The sequence below is a fragment of the Canis aureus genome, unplaced genomic scaffold, assembly GCF_053574225.1.
Source record: "Canis aureus isolate CA01 unplaced genomic scaffold, VMU_Caureus_v.1.0 ptg000087l_RagTag, whole genome shotgun sequence".
Lineage (NCBI taxonomy): Eukaryota > Metazoa > Chordata > Mammalia > Carnivora > Canidae > Canis > Canis aureus.
In genome coordinates, this window is record NW_027554428.1 from 229,059 (window position 1) to 247,188 (window position 18,130).

General features: G+C 39.7%; 1 protein-coding gene across 6 annotated transcripts in view; it reads right to left on the reverse strand.

The window, feature by feature from the left end:
- LOC144309582 (cullin-4B-like) overlaps positions 1 to 18,130 on the reverse strand; it is a 72,868-nt gene that overhangs the window by 30,213 nt on the left and 24,525 nt on the right. For 5 of the 6 annotated variants that reach the window (XM_077890667.1, XM_077890666.1, XM_077890663.1 and 2 more), the window contains one exon: positions 599 to 791. The exons of the other annotated variant lie outside the window; for it this stretch is intronic. In XM_077890667.1, coding sequence (XP_077746793.1) covers positions 599 to 791 — 193 coding nt within the window. The remainder of the gene's footprint in view (positions 1 to 598; positions 792 to 18,130) is intronic. 6 annotated transcript variants of the gene reach the window in all.

Sequence of the window (18,130 nt, forward strand, 5' to 3'; positions counted from 1 at the left end):
TTTAATATTTCTATAACCTCAATGTCCAAATGTTGTAGCCATTTCTTCATACGATATAGTCCCATGTCCCCAATCTGTTTTTAAAAATCGCAAAAAAGTAACGTGTTATATAAAACAGATTATATCAATCCCCAAATCTTAAAGATTAAGTGATTTATTCATTTCAAAGAACAAGAGAATATCAATTTGACATTTTGTTTCAACTTTCAGAAAGCATGTCAATAAAAAAATTACCTTAAAATATAAAATCATTAGGTTTCTTGTAAGAAAAGCTTTCGTTTATTTTATAAGAAATAAATAAGAACGAGAAAAAGAAGTAGGCCTATCTATAATTTTTTGTTTTATCTACTGATTTAAAAAATGCTGAATTTAAAACAAGCTAAAGGAACAGAAGTTTCTAAAGTGCTAGGTTACTATTAATTAAACAAATGAACAATGCCTTGTGAAAACTAAACCTGAGAAAAATAGTTTATTATAATCACTGATAGTCAATCTTATAATTATGATGAATTAGGAGGTCAAACTGAACTCCCGTCACATATTTAAATGAAATGCAATAAAGAATAAAGTACGTATTTCATAAAATTGAAAACCATACCTAGAAGCTGGGCGGGCTTGTTAGATCTTTTATTTATAAATGTTTCAAAAGCGTCTTTCATAGCAACAATAAACTTCTCATTCTTCAGAAAAGAAGTTGCAATAATGAAATCGATCTTATCTTTAAAATCCAGAAGCTCTTGCACCATTGTTTTATCTTTCACAGGATTAGTAACTATGCTGTTACCAAATTTCTGAAAAATACAATTACCTTAGATGGTGATGATAATTATTATTAAAAATAGCAAGTAAAACAACATAAATTTAACTTCAGTTACAAGACTGAGAATAGCAAATGTGCAGGATAGAAAATATGCAGAAAACATCAAAAGGAAAAGATAGCACTAGATAAAAGGTAAGGTGCTCTAGAAATGAAGCCAAGAGAAATAAAGGTAAACTGATTATTTGAGTGGAGAACTATTTTGAAACATATTAGTAATGAAAGTCTATGGTGCCAAAACAATAAATCAAGTAAGGAGTATATTAGAGTCACAGGAATAAATAGAAGAAAATATCTGAAAAAGAAGAAAGCAATTGGGCTCAAAAGGGTTTATTTCATCTCTGTGCATTAAAGAAATGATTAAGCTACCAGAGCTTGTCAGCATCAGATTTTCAGAATTCTGGAATACAATGAGAAACCTACTAAAACCAAAGTGATGCTTACTGAAAAAAGTTGTGAAATAAGACAGTGTGCTATCATCTCCTCTTCAACTGCTTAAATGGTCTTAAAAGCAGTGAGAGAAAAGCAACTCATCCTGTGCAACAGATCTTCACTAATAATAAAGTCATTAAAAGCTATGATTAAAATGCTGGGTGAAAAAACTGTCACCAAAAGCTCTATAGCCAGAAGAACCTGAATCCTTTAATAGTGAAGGAAAATTAAGAAATTGTGAGATAAGCAACTGCTGAGATAGTTCTTTGCTAACAGACCTGCCCTGTGTACTAAAGGGCGGAGACAGTCCAAGACGGTGGGGGAATAGAGGACCTTAGTTTCTTCTGCTCCCAGGAATTCAGCTAGATAGCTATTACATCATTCTAAACACCCGCGAACTCAGAAGGAGATCTAAGAAAAGAATTGCTGCAACAAATAGTGAAGTGACCACTTTCTACAAGGTAAGAGGTGAAAAGAAGTGAATCTGAGGCGATATACTAAAAGATAAACTGGGGGCAGCGGAGGAGCTTCGAGAAGCCAGCTGCTGGAAAGGGATATACAGGGGAGTGCAAAATTCCAAGAACCCTGCTGTGGTGGAGACATCGTTGCCTGAAACGTGCTCAGGTGGCGAATGGGGACAGTGTCTTAGATGGGACACTGTGGTCTCAGGATCCCTGGGGTCACAGGAAGAACAGAGGTGCCTGAGTGTGGCAGAATCCCCAGGTGGAATTCACTGGAACAGGGAAGCTGCCTGCAGTCAGCAAACCTATGAGTGGGCTGTCAGTTCATTGCTGCCATGAACAGTGAACGAGGACCTGGTCCAGCAACCACTTTGAAAGCAGGGGGCCAGCAAGCACCAGCACCCCAGGGAGACAACCATTGTCCCCAAGAGGAGACCTGCTGGTGCACACCATTAAAGTCTGCAGTGTTTGGAGACTTGAAATGGGATCACGTGCCTGAGATAGAAGAGCTCGGTCACAGGGTGGGTGAGTAAGGAGTGTGGACAGAGATCAGGGAGACAGGAGTGACTGACTGATTTTCCCTGAGGGTGCTCTGAGGAGTGGAAGCTGGAGGTGGGGAGGCCTCCATTTTCACTCTCATCCTCTAAAGCTGCGTGGAAAGCCCACAAGAAACAAAAGCCACCTACACCAATTCAGAACTGCTTACTTAGCCTGGCCCCCTAGCAAGGGTGGTCCAAATCTACTCAGAACTAACAGAGCCCTCCCAAGATTATCAGCAAGAACATCCAATCAAGACCAAGTTTACCAATCATTGAGAACTGCAAAACCCAGCACGATAGGAATATAGCATGTAGAATTCATGTTCCTTTTCCCCATAATTCTTCACTCTTTCAATTTTAATTTTTTTCTCTTTCCTTTTCAATTTCTTTACTTCAACACTCTTACATCTTTTTTTTAACTCTTATATTCTATCCTTTCATTGTATTTAATTTCATTTTTACAAGTTTTTCTTTCTTTACTATTTTGGGATGTGTTTTCTAAGACACCAAAATATACACAGGATTCGGTGTATTGCTCTGTTCTGTTCACTTGTCTGATTATATTCTTTTTTTTAAAAACTTCCCTTAGATTTTGGGTCTCTTTCTAATTTGTTTATAGTGTTTATTTACATGAGGTCATTGTTGTCATTTTAGAATTCTGTTTCTGGGGATCCCTGGGTGGCGCAGCGTTTTAGCGCCTGCCTTTGGCCCAGGGCGCGATCCTGGAGACCCAGGATCGAATCCCACATCGGGCTCCCGGTGCATGGAGCCTGCTTCTCCCTCTGCCTATGTCTCTGCCTCTCTCTCTCTCTTTCTCTGTGACTATCATAAATAAATAAAAATTAAAAAAAAAATAAATAGAATTCTGTTTCTGTTCATCTATTCTGCTCCAGACAAAATGACCAGGTGGAGAAACTCACCTCAAAAAAGAGAACAAGAGGCAGTACTGACTGTCAGGGACCTAAGTCAATATGGATGTAAGTAAGATGTCGGAACTGGAGTTCAGAATAACAATTATTAAGATACTAGCTAGGCTTGAAAAGGGCAGAGAAGACATTAGACAATCCTTTTCTGGAGAAAAATAAAACTACAATTTAATCAAGTCAAAATCAAAACGGCTATTAAAGAGATGTAATGAAAAATGTAGATTCTAACTGCTAGGAAAAATGAGGCAGAAGTGAGAATTAGTGATATAGAAGACAAAACAATGAATAATAAAGAAGCTGAGAAAAGAGCAACTACTGGATCAGGAAGGGTGAATTCAAAAGATAAGTGATAAAACAAAACTATATTAAAATAACTGGGACCCTCGAGAAAAAAGACGGGACAGAAGGTATGGGGAGCAAATTATAGCTGAGAACTTCTCTAATCTGGGAAAAGAAATAGACGTCCAAGTCCAGGAGGCACAGAAAACTCCCCCTGACAAAATCAATTTTAAGAAAAGGTCAGCACCCCAACATGGAATAGCGAAGCTGGCAAATTTCAGAGACAGAGAAAATCCTGAAAGAAGCTCAGGATAAGACATTGATAACCTACAAGGGTAAACACATAAGGCTAGCAATAGACCTCTCCACAGACACCTGGCAGGCCAGAAAGGACAGGCATGACATATACAGCATACTGAATGAGAAGAACATGTAGCCAAGAATATTTATCCAGCTAGGATGTCATTCAAAATAGAAGGAGAGAACATGGATGCAAAAATTCTCAACAAGATACTAGCCAATAGGATCCAACAGTACCTTAAGAAAATTATTCACCATGACCAAGAACGATTTATTCCCGGGACACAAGGCTGGTTCAGCACTTGTAAAACAATCAATGTGATTCATCATATCAGCAAGAGAAAAACCAAGAACCATATGATCCTCTCATTAGATGCAGAGAAAGCATTTGACAAAATACAGCATGCATTCCTGATCAAAACTCTTCAGAGTGTAGGGATAGAGGGAACATTCCTTGACATCTTAAAAGCCATCTTCAAAAAGCCCACAGCAAATATCATTCTCAATGGGGAAGCACTGGGAGCCTTTCCCCTAAGATCAGGAACACGACAGTGATGTCCACTCTCACCACTGCTATTGAACATAGTACTGGAAGTCCTAGCCTCAGCAATCAGACAACGAAAGGACATTAAAGGCATTCAAATTGGCAAAGAAGAAGTCAAACTCTCCCTCTTCGCCGATGACATGATACTCTACATAGAAAACCCCAAAGCCTCCACCCCAAGATTGCTAGAAATCCTACAGCAATTTGGTAGCATGGCAGGATACAAAATCAATGCCCAGAAATCAGTGGCATTTCTATACACTAACAATGAGACTGAAGAAAGAGAAATTAAGGAGTCAATCCCATTGTCAATTGCACCCAAGGCATAAGATACCTAGGAATGAACCTAAAAAGAGGTAAAGGATCTATACCCTAAAAGCTATAGAGCACTTCTGAAAGAAATTGAAGAAGATACAAAAAGATGGAAAAATATTCCATGCTCATGGATTGGCAGAATTAATATTGTGAAAATGTCAATGTTACCCAGTGCAATTTACACGTTTATTGCAATCCCTATCAAAATACCATGGACTTTCTTCAGATAGTTGGAAGAAACCATCTTCAGATTTGTGTGGAATCAGAAAGACCCCAAATAGCCAGGGGAATTTTTAAAAAGAAAACCATATCTGGGGGCATCACAATGCCAGATTTCAAGTTGTACTGCAAAGCTGTGGTCATCAAGACAGTGTGGTACTGGCACAAAAACAGACACATAGATCAATGGAATAGAATATAGAACCCAGAAGTGGACCCTCCACTTTATGGTCAACTGATATTCGATAAAGGAGGAAAGACTATCCACTGGAAGAAAGACAGTCTCTTCAATAAATGGTGCTGGGAAAATTGGACATCCACATGCAGAAGAATGAAACTAGACCACTCTCTTTCACCATACACAAAGATCAACGCAAAATGGATGAAAGGTCTAAATGTGAGACAAGATTCCATCAAACTCCTAGAGGAGAACTACTCTAATCTGGGAAAATAAATTGGCATCCAACACCCTTTTGAACACCCTTTTTGAACTCAGCCACAGTAACTTCTTACAAGATACATCCACGAAGGCAAAAGAAAGAAAAGCAAAATGAACTACTGGGACTCCATCAAGATAAGAAGCTTTTGCACAGCAAAGGATACAGTCAACAAGACGAAAAGACAACCTACAGAATGGGAAGCAATATTTGCAAATGACGTAGCAGATAAAGGGCTAGTTTCCAAGATCTATAAAGAACTTATTAAACTCAACACCAAGGAAACAAACAACCCAATCATGAAATGGGCAAAAGACATGAACAGAAATCTCACAGAGGAAGACACAGACATGGCCAACAAGCACATGAGAAAATGCTCCGCATCACTTGCCATCAGGGAAATACAAATCAAAACCACAATGAGATACCACCTCACACCAATGAGAACGGGGAAAATTAACAAGGCAGGAAGCCACAAATGTTGGAGAGGATGTGGAGAAAAGGGAACCCTGATACACTGTTGGCGGGAATGTGAAATGGTGTAGCCACTCTGGAAAACTGTGGATGTTCCTCAAAGAGTTAAAAACAGACCTGCCCAACGACCCAGCAATTGCACTGTTGGGGATTTACCCCAAAGATACAGATGCAATGAAATGCCGGGAGGGACACCTGCACCCCGATGTTTCTAGCAGCAATGTCCACAATAGCCAAACTGTGGAAGGAGCCTCAGTGTCCATTGAAAGATGAATAGATAAAAAAGATGTGGTTTATGTATACAATGGAATATTACTCAGCCATTAGAAATGAGAAATACCCACCATTTGCTTCAACGTGCATTGAACTGGAAGGTATTATGCTGAGTGAAGTAAGTCAATCGGAGAAGGACAAACATTGTATGTTCTCATTCATTTGGGGGATATAAATAATAGTGAAAGGGAATATAAGGGAGGGGAGAAGAAATGTGTGGGAAGTATCAGAAAGGGAGATAGAACTAAAGACTCCTAACTCTGGGAAACAAACTAGGGGTGGTGGAAGGGGAGGACGGCGGGGGGTGGGGGTGACTGGGTGGTGGGCACTGAGGGGTGCACTTGACGGGATGAGCACTGGGTGTTATTCTGTATGTTGGCAAATTGAACACCAATAAAAAATAAATTTATTATAAAAAAATAGAAGGAGAGGTAAAGACCTTCCAGGACAAACAAAATATAAAAGAATTTGTGATCATAAACCAACCCTGCAAGACATAATGAGATCCTCTCAGCAGAAATAGAGTTTGAAAGTAATACAGACCAGAAAAAAACAGAGACAATATACAGAGAGAGTGACTTCACAAGTTATACAATGGCACCAAATTTCTATCACTCAACAGTTACTCTGCATGTATATGGGCTAATTGTCCCAATCAAAAGACACAGGGTATCAGACTGGATAAAAAATCAAGATCTATCCCTGTGCTGTCTGCAAGAAACTCATTTAAACCTAAACACAAACTCCAGATTGAAACTGAGAGGAGGAGGTGGAAAAGCATTTAAATCATGCTAATGGACATCAAAAGAAAAGCTAGTGTAGCAATCCTTATAGCCCACAAATTAGACTGTCAACCAAAGACTGCAGTAAGAATGAGGAAAGGACACTATATCGGAATTAAAACACATATTAAAAACATATATTAAAAAAAAGATCTAACAATTCTATATACTTACATCCTTAACATGGGAGAATCCAATTATATAACACAACAATAAGATAAAACACAGTGATAATAATACAATGATAGTAGGGGACTTCAACACCCCTTTAACTGCAACAAACAGATGATCGAAGCAGAAGATCAACAACAAAACAAGGGGCTTCGAATGACACACTGGACCAGATGAAAATCACAGATACATTTAGAGCATTTCACCCTAAAGTAACAATTCACATTCTTCTCAAGTCCATATGCAGCATTCTCCAGAATAGGCCACATACGGGTCACAAATCAGGTCTCAATGGTACCAAAAAATTGGGATAATTCCCTGCATATTTTCAAATGGCAATGCTTTGACACTTGAGCTCAATCATGAGAAAAAAACCTTGGAAAGAACTCAAATACATGGATGTTAGAAAAAGCATCCTAATGAATGTTGGCAAATCGAACTTCAATTAAGAAAAAAAGGAATGAATGAATTAGTCAACCAGGAAATTAATGAGGAATTTAAAAATTCATGGAAACATGAAAATGAAAACGTAACTGTTCAAAACCTTTGAGATGCAGAAAAGGTAATCCTACTAGGGAAGTACACAGCAATACAAGCCTTTCTCAAGAAAGAACAGCCTTAAATACACATCCTAACCTTATACCTAAAGGAGCTGGAGAAAGAACAGCAAATAAAGCCTAAAGCAAGCAGGAAAAGAGAAATCATATAGAGCAGTAATCAATGAAACATAAACCAAAAAACCAGTAGAACAAATCAATGAAACTAAGAGCTGGTTCACTGAAAAAATAAGACTGATAAATCCCTGACTACACTTATCAAAAGAAAAGAGAAAGGGCCCAAATTAGTAAAATCATGAATGCAGGAGGAAATCACAATAAACACCAAGGAAATACAAACAATTTTAAGAACATACAACAAAATTAGGCCATCTGGGGAAACAGATGCATTCCTAGAAACATATAAACTACCAACACAGAAACAAGAAGAAAGAGAAAAACTGAACAGACCCATTACCAGCAAAGAAATTGAAACAGTCATCAAAAATCTCCCAACAAACAATGGTTCAGGGCTGTATGGCTTCCCAATGGAATCTGAAGAATAATTAATATGTACTGTCCTGAAGCTATTTCAAAATACAGAAATGGAAGGAAAACTTCCAAATTCTATGAGGCCAGCATTATCTTGATCCCAAAAGACACAGACCCAACCAAGAAGGAGGATTACAGACTATATCCCTGATGAACGCTGGGTGATGCCAAAATTCTCACCCAGTTAACAGACAACAGGATCAAGCAGTAATAAAAGGATGGACACCACGACCAAGTGGGATTTATTCCTGGGCTGCAAGGGTGGTTCAACATTCACAAATCAGTCAATCAATGTGATATACTACATCCATAAAAGAAAGGACAAGAGCCATACGGTCCTCTCAGTAGATGCAGAACAAAGGCATTTGACTAAGTACTGCAGTCCTTCTTGATTAAAATTCGACACAGTACAGAGATAGATAAAATATACGTCTGTATCATAGAAGCTAACAACAAAAACCTGAAAGGTAATATCATTCTCAGTGGGGAAAAACTAGAGTTTTTCCTCTAAGGTTAAGAATATGACAGAGATATCCACTTTCACCACGGTTGTTCAACACAGTAAGGGAAGCTCCTAGTCTCAGCAATCAGACAACAAAGAGAAATAAAAGGCATCTGAATTGGCAAAGAAGAAATCAAGCTCTCAATCTTAGCAGACAACAACTTATTTTAAATGGAAAACTCAAAAGACTCCACCTTAAAATGCTTAAACTGATACAGGAATATAACAAGTGGCAGGATATGCAATCAATGCACAGAAATCAGTTGCACTTCTGTACACTAATTAGAAAAAAGAGAAATCAAGTAATGAATCCCATTGACAACTGCATCAAAAACAAAGATACCTAGGAATAAACCTAACCAAAGAAGATAAGGATCTATATCAGGGATGCCTGGATAGCTCAGTGGTTGAGAGTCTGTCTTGGACTCGGTGTGATCCTGGAGGCCCAGGATCCAGTACCACATTGGGCTTCCCATGGGGAGCCTGTTTCTACCTCTGCCTATGACTCTGCCTCTGTGTGTCTCTCATGAATAAATAAAACCTTTTTTTAAAGAAAGGATATATATTCAGCAAACTATAAAACCCTTGTGTACTTGAAGGAACTTGAGGAAGACGCAAAAATGGAAAATGTTCGTGGACTGGAAGAATAAATATCGTTAAAGTGTCTACTATGCCACCTAGAGCAATCTATACACTCAATGCAATCTGTATCAAAATAACTTTTCACAGAGCAGGAACAAATAATTCTAAAATTTGTATGGAACCAGGCCAGGCCTGAAGATGGCAGAAGAACAGGGGTCCTCAAATCACCTGGCCCCACCAACTTACTTAGATAACTTTCAAATCATCCTGAACACCTACCTCCAAATTCGACCTGACATTTAAAGGGAGAACAGCTGGAACACTACAAAGAGAAGAGTTTTCAATTCTAGCAAGGTAGGCAGGTGGAAAAAAATAAAATAAAAAAGAATCAAGTGGGGGAGGGGCACCAAGAAGAGGTGGGCTGAAGCCTGGCAGGCAGCAAAAGCCTCCAGGACAGGAAAGCCCTACCCTGGAGAAGGAGGAACTTTAAAAATCCGCACAGATTCTTTCTGGACAGAAAAGTGTTTAGCAGGGCAATTGGGCAGAATGGCAGGAGGGGCAGTGAAGACTCCAATTTTCTAAGTCACTTTCAGAGGAGGGGCTCCTAGGGGGAAAGCAAAACACAAACTGTGGACCATCTGGGTAAAGTGCTGGAGTGTTTAGCTGGAGGGGCATTTGGGAGAAGCCAGTTGGTTAGGTGGGCAGCTCCAGACGGAGGTGTCTGTGTCCTGCTGCCTTCGGGAGCCCTGCCACCAGGAGCACGATCCCAGCAGCACAGGGCCCTGGACCCCAGGGCACCATGCAGACAAAGCCCACGATCCTGCACTCCCCCTGGGACAGGCAGAAGCAGGGAGGGCACAGGACAGAGAGGACTCTCTTGCCAACAGGTGCCCTGCAAGCTGTGCAGATCAGGCCACTGCACACTGAGAGCCTGTGTTAGTTACTGCAGAAAGCTGACTCCAGAGCTGGAATTCTGGCCACCTCCATTGTTGTCTTCCTCCTCGTTTCCCCCTGTGCCTGGGAGAGGCAGCACTGCCAGGGAACAGGGGCCTCACAGGATAAACAGCTTCCACTGAGACTGGCACCCGGCAGGGGGCAGGGCAGCTTCCCCAGATGCATTTATCTGAGAATCAGCACAGCAGGCCCCTCTGCCAGAAGACCAGCTGGAAGAACAGGGGAAGAGCAAGTTCTTGACCAAGCAGAGCTGGAAAGCTCCAGGGGAAGTCGAAGGATTTATAGGATATAGAACTAGAAGATATACCGCCTTTTTTCCTTTTCCAGTACAATGCGTTTTTATATCAGACTAAAAATTTACAAAGTTTTTTCTCTTTTCCCACCTTAACTACAACATTGTACCACCTCTTCATTTTTGTTTCGTCCTTTTTGACTTTCATATCACTATAATTACACGTCTTAGATATATTTTTCCCTTCTAGAGTCCCATCAAAATACTCAGTTCAATTTGGGGAGACACTTGAGATTTCATTTTGTGTGTGTGTGTTTTTTTTTCTCTGACTCATTTTGTTCTACAATGGTGGAAATTAATACCTTCTAAAACATGACCAGCATGCACCCAGAACCAAGTGGTATGCTGTGATGATTCATTCTGTGAGATTATATTCTCTCTTCATTCCCATTCTGCCCCCCTCTTTTATCTCGTTTATGTTTTGGTGGTCAATGCTGGGGCTTTTACAAGTATTGCTGGTTTATATACATTTGGGACTGAGGATCTTCTAACATACAGAACTTAATATACTCAGAACCAAGAGGATCACTTCTAGGACCCCTTTCGTAGACTACATTTTCCCTTCACTACAACTTCTTCACCACCACTATCTCCCAGTATTCCTCCTTTTTTTTTCTTTTTTTTTCCACTTAATTTTTTTTCTTTCATTCTTTTTCTTTTTTCTTCTCCTTTGGATACCTGACCGTTTATTTTCACTACGTCGTTTTAAATTTTGTTTCTCACTTTAGCGGATCTTTTGTTTTATTTTGTTCTGATCTTTGTTTTCATTTTTTGGTCTCTGACCTCGCCAGAATCACCTAGGGTGAAACTTAGGTTGTGGTTGACATGTTTGACTCAGCTGGGTCGTACAGCCACTCTGCACTGATCAAAATGACTAGAAGGAAGAACTCACCTAAAAAGAAAGAATCAGAAACAGTGCTCTCTCCCACACAGAGTTACAGAATATAGATTACAATTTGATGTCAGAAAGCCAATTCAGAAGCACAATTATAAAGCGACTGGTGGCTCTGGAATAAAAGCATAAAGGAGGAATCCAGAGACTTTGTTACTGCAGAATTTAGAACTAATCAGGCCGAAATTGAAAATCAATTAAATGAAATGCAATCCAAACTGGATGCCCTGACTGCTTTGGTTAAGGAGGTGGAGAAAAGAGTTGAGTGACACAGAAGACAAGTCAAGAAAGGAAGGAAGGACAAGGCAAGGAAGGAAGCTGACAAAAAAAGAGAAAAACAATAAGAGACCATGAGGAAAGGCTAAGGGAAATAAATGACAGCCTGACAAGAAAGCATCTACAAATAATTGGGATTCGAGAGAACGCTGAGAGGGACAGAGGTCCAGAAAGCATATCTGAGCAAATCATAGTTGAGAACTGCCTTAATTTGGGGAGAGAAGCAGGCATTCAGATTCAGGAGATAGGTCCCCCCAAAAATTAATAAGTCAATTACAACCGCAACATTTAATAGTGAAACCTGCAAATTCCAAACATAAAGAGTAAATCCTTAAAGCAGCAAGAGACAAGACATTTCTAACTTATTTGGGAAGAAAGATCAGATTAACAGCAAACCTCTCCACAGACACCTGGCAGGCCAGAAAGGGTCTATATACACAGGGTACTAAATGAGAAGACCATGCAGCCAAGAATATTTTATCCAGCATTCAGACTCGCATTCAGAATAGAAGGAGAGATAAAAAGCTTCCAAGATAGGCAGAAACTGAAAGAATATGTGACCACCGAACCAACTCTGCAAGAAATGTTAAGGGGGACCCGGTAAAAGAAAGAGGAAGCCCAAAGAAATATTCCATAAAAACAGGGATTAAATAGGTATTACGATGACACTACATTCATAGCTTTCAGTAGTTACTCTGAAGGTGAATAGGCTAAATGATCCCATCAAAAGACGCAGGGTTTCAGACTGGATAAAAAGCAAGACGCATCTATTTGCTGTCTACAAGAGACTCATTTGACACGTAAGGACAGCTGCAGCCTGAAACTAAAAGGTTGGAGAACCATTTACCATTCAAATGGTCCTCAAAGGAAAGCTGGGGTAGCAATCTTCATATTCGATAAATTTAAAGTTTATCCCAAAGACTGTAGTAAGAGATGAAGAGGGACACTATGTCATAATAAAGGCTGTATCCAACAAGAGGACCTAACAGTCATGAATATTTATGCCCCTTATGTGGGAGCTGCCAAGTATACCAATCAATTAATAACCAAAGGAAAGAAATACATAGATAATAATAATACATGAATAGTAAGAATTTTCAACACAGTGCTTTTAGGAAAAGACGGATATTCTGAACATCACCAAGGAAATAAGGGCCTTCGATGTTGATAGCAGCAAGGTCCACAATAGCCAAACTGTGGAAGGACCCTCGGTGTCCATCGAAAGATGAATGGATAAAGAAGATGTGGTTTACGTATACAATGGAATATTACTCAGCCGTTAGAAAGGACAAACACCCACCATTTGCTTCGACGTGGAAGGAACTGTAGGGTATTATGCTGAGTGAAATAAGTCAATCGGAGAAGGACAAACACTATATGGTCTCATTCATTTGGGGAATATAAATAATAGTGAAGTGGAATAAAGAGGAAAGGAGATAAAATAAGTGGGAAATATCAGAAAGGGAGACAGAACATGGGAGTCTCCTAACTCTGGGAAACGAACTAGGGGTGGTGGAAGGGGAGGAGGGCGGGGGGTGGGGGTGACTGGGTGGCGGGCACTAAGGTGGGCACTTGATGGGATGAGCACTGGGTGTTATTCTGTATGTTGGCAAATTGAACACCAATAAAAAAATAAATTTATTATTTAAAAAAAAGAAATAAGGGCCTTGAATGATACACTAGACCAAGTAAGATTTCACAGATACACACAGAATTTTTCATCAAATGTAACTGAATACGCATTCTTCTCAAGTGCACAATGAATTTTCTCCAAAATAGACCACATACTGGGTCACAAACCAGGTCTCAACCGATACCAAAAGAATGGGATTGTACCCTGCATATTTTCACGGCACAATGCTTTGAAACGAGCTCAATCACAAGAAGAAATTTGGGAGAAATTCAAAGACATAGAGGTTAAGGAGCATCATACTAGGGATCCCAGGGTGGCGCAGCAGTTTAGTGCCTGCCTTTGGCCCAGGGCACGATCCTGGAGACCCGGGATCGAATCCCACGTCAGGCTCCTGGTGCATGGAGCCTGCTTCTCCCTCTGCCTGTGTCTCTGCCTCTGTGTGTGTGTGTGTGTGTGACTATCATAAGTAAATAAATAAATACATTTTTTTTTAAAAAGAAAAGGAGCATCATACAAAAGATGAATGGGTCAACAAAGAAATTAGAAAAGAATGAAAAAGACTTATGGAAACTAATGAAAATGAAGGTACAACTCTTCAAAAGCTTTGGGATATGGAGAAAGCAGTCCTAGGAAGGAAATACATAAAAATAAAAGCATTCCTCAAAAAATTGGAAAAAACTAAATACACAAGCTAACCTCACACCTAAAACAACTGGAGAGAGAACAGCAAATAAAACCTACACCAAGCAGAAGAAGACAGTTAATGAAGATTCAAGCAGAACTCAATGAAATAGAGACCGGAAGAACTGTACAACAGATCAAAAAAAACTGGAGTTGGTTCTTTGAAAGAATTAATAAGATAAAACATTAGTCATCCTTTTAAAAAGAAAAAAGACTCAAATTAATAAAATCATGAATGTAAGGGGACAGATCACAACCAATAACCAAGGAAATACAAATGACTTTAAAAACATATTATGAGCAGCTATACGCCAATGAATTAGGCAATCTAGAATAAATAGATGTATTTTTGGAAAACCACAAATTACAAAACTGCAACAGGAAGAAACAGAACCTTAACAGGCCAGTAACCAGCAAGGAAATTGAAGCAGTCATCAAAATCCTCCCAAGACACAAAAGTCCAGGGCCAGATGGCTTCCCAGGAGAATTCTATCAAATGTTTAAAGAAGAAACCATACCTATTCTACTAAAGCTGTTCTGAAAGATAGAAAGCGACGGAATACTCCCAAACTTGTTTTATGAGACCAGCATCACCTTAATTCCAAAACCAGACCAAGACCCAACCAAAACGAATTATAGACTGATATCCCTGATGAACAAGATGCAAAAATTCTCAACAAGATACTAGGCAATAAGATCCAATACTACATTAAGAATTTATACACCATGACCGAGTAGGATTTATCCCCGGGATGCAAGGCTGGTTCAACACTTGTAAAACAATCAACCTGACAGATCACATCAGGGGTAAAAACAACCCTATGATCCTCTCAATAGATGCAGAGATTTGACAAAATATAGCACCCATTTCTGAACAAAAACCTTTCAGAGTGTAGGGATAGAAGGAACATTCCTCAACATCTTAAAAGCCATCTGCGAAAAGCCCACAGAAAATATCATTCTCAATGGGGAAACACTGGTAGCCTTTCCCCTAAGATCAGGAACATGACAAAGATGTCCACTCTCACCAGTGCTATTCAACATAGTCCTAGCAGTCCTAGCCTCAGTAATCAGACAACAAAAATAAATAAAAGGCATTCAAACTGGCAAAGAGCGAGCTAAACTCTCCCTCTTTGCAGATGACATGATATTGTAAATGGAAAACCCAAAAGACTTCACCCCAAGATTGCTAGAACTCATACAGCAATTCAGCAGTGCGGCAGTATATGAAATCAATGTCCAGAAATCAGTCCCGTTTCTATACACTAACAATGAAACTGAAGAAAGAGAAATTAAGGACTCAATCCCATTCACAATTGCACCCAAAAGCATAAATACCAAGGAAGAACCCTAACCAAAGAGGGAAAGGATCTATACCTTAAAAACTACAGAACATTTCTGAAAGAAACTGAGGAAAACACAGAGATGGAAAAATATTCCATGCTCATGAAAGATCTAAGTGTGAGACAAGATTCCATCAAAATCCTAGAGGAGAACAGAGGCAATACCCTTTCTGAACTCGGCCACAGTAACTTCCTGCAAGATATATCCACGAAGGCAAAAGAAACAGAAACAAAAACGAACTATTGGGACTTCATCAAAGTAAGAAGCTTTGGCGCGGCAAAGCTTACATCAACAAAACTAAAAGACAGCCTACAAAATGGGAGAAGATATTTGCAAATGACCTATCAGATAAAGGGCTAGTTTCCAAGATCTATAAAGAACTTATTAAACTCAACAGCAAAGAAACAAACAATCCAATCATGAAATGGGCAAAAGACATGAACAGAAATCTCATAGAGGAAGACACAGACATGGCCAACACGCACATGAGAAAATGCTCCGCATCACTTGCTATCAGGGAAATACAAATCAAAACCACAATGAGATACCACCTCACACCTGAGAGAATGGGGAAAATTAACAAGACAGGAAACCACAAATGTTGGAGAGGATGCAGGAAAGGGGAACCCTCTTACACTGTTGGTGGGAATGTGAAATGGTGCAGCCACTCTGGAAAACTGTGTGGAGGTTCCTCAAACAGTTATAAACAGACCTGCCTGACGACCCAGCAATTCCACTGCTGGGGATTTACCCCAAAGATACAGATGCAATGAAACACCGGGACACCCATACCCCGATACTTCTAGCAGCAATGTCTGCAATAGCCAAAATGTGGAAGGAGCCTCGGTGTCCATCGAAAGATGAATCGATAAAGAAGATGTGGTTTATGTATACAATGGAATATTACTCAGCCATTAGAAACAACAAATACCCACCATTTGCTTCAACGTGGATGGAACTGGAGGGTATTATGCTGAGTGAAGTAAGTCAATCGGAGAAGGACAAACACTATATGGTCTCATTCATTTGGGGAATATAAATAATAGTGAAAGGGAACAGAAGGGAAGGGAGAAGAAATGGGTAGGGAATATCAGAAAGGGAGACAGAACATGAAGACTCCTAACTCTGGGAAATGAACAGAGTGTGTTCGTTGAGTTTGTTCCACCAGAGAACAAACTGGTGGTCGAAGGGGAGGAGGGCGGGGGGTGGGTGAATGTGTGGCGGGCACTGACAGGGGCACTTGACGGGATGAGCACTGGGTGTTATTCTGTATGTGTATGTTGGCAAATTGAACACCAATAAAAAATAAATTTAATATTAAAAAAAGAGAAAAAGAAAATCAGAGCCAGAGGCATCACAATGCTGGATTTCAAGTTGTACTACCAAAGCTGTGATCATCAAGACAGTGTGGTAGTGGCACAAAAACAGACACATAGGTCAATGGAACAGAACAGAGAACCCGGAAATAGGCTCTCAACTCTATGGTCCACTAATTTTCAATAGAGCAGGAAAGAATACCCAATTGAAAAGGACAGTCTCTTCAATAAAGGGTGCTGGGAAAATTGGACAGCCATGGGCCGAAGAATGAAACGGCATCATTCTCTTACACCATACACAATGATAAACTCAGAATGGATGAAAGATCTAAATGTGTTACAAGAATCCATCAAAATCCTAGAGGAGAACACAGGCAACACCCGTTTTGAACTTGACCACAGCAACTTCTTACAAGATACATCTATGATACTTCTATGAAGGCAAGGGAAACAAAAGAAAAACAAGCTATTGGGACTTCACCAGGATAAAAAGCTTCTGCACAGCAAAAGAAAACTAAAAGACAACCAAACTAAATGACATATCAGTTAAAAGGGCTAGTATCCAAGATCTATAAAGAACTTACTAACCTCAACACCCAAGAAACAAACAATCCAATCATGAAAGGGGCAGAAGACATGAACAGACATTTCTCCATAGAAGACCTACATATGGCCAGCAAGTGCATGAGGAAATGCTGCACATCACTGGCCAACAGGGAAATACAAATCGAAACCACAATGGGATACCACCTCACACCAGTGAGAATGATGACAACAAGACAGGAAACCACAATGCTGGGGAGGATGTGAGAAATGGGGACCCTCCTGTGTTGCTGGTTGGAATGCAAAGTCGTGCCACCCCTTTGGAAAACAGTATGGCAGCTCCTCAAGAAGTTAAAAATAGAGCTACCGTATAACCCATGCAGCAATTGCATTACTAGTTATTTACCCCAAAGATACAGATGCAGTGAAATGCTGGGACAGCTGCACCCCAATATTTATAGCAGCATTGTGCACAACAGGTAAATTGTGGAAGGAGTCATAATGTCCTTCGACAGATGAATGGATGAAAATGATGTGGTCTATATATCTAACGGAATGTTACTCAACCACCAGAAGAGACAAATACCATTTGCTTTGACTTGGATGGAACTGGAGGGTATTATGCTGAATGAAAAGAGTCAACTGGAGAAGGACAATCATCATATGGTTTCACTCATAGGGCAATGTAAGAAATAGTGAAAGGGATTATCGGGGAAAGGAGAGAAAATGAGTGGGAAAATTTAGAGAGGGTGACAAAACATGAGATTCCTAACTCTGGGAAACAAACAAAGGGTTGCAAAAGGGGAGGTAGGCAGGCGATTGTGTAACTGGGTGTCGGGCACTGAGGAGGGCACTTGAGGGCATAAACACTGAGTATTATAGTATATGTTGTCAAATTGAATTTAAATAAAAAATAATAATTTTTAAAAAAGAAAGCAGCCTTTCTCTCTGCTTCTCTGAGACAATTTATGTTTACGGTCTCTTTCAATAATAATTTGTTGTTATCAAACAAAAGGCCTAAACTCAAATACTATACCATAAATAATGTACCTGTCTTT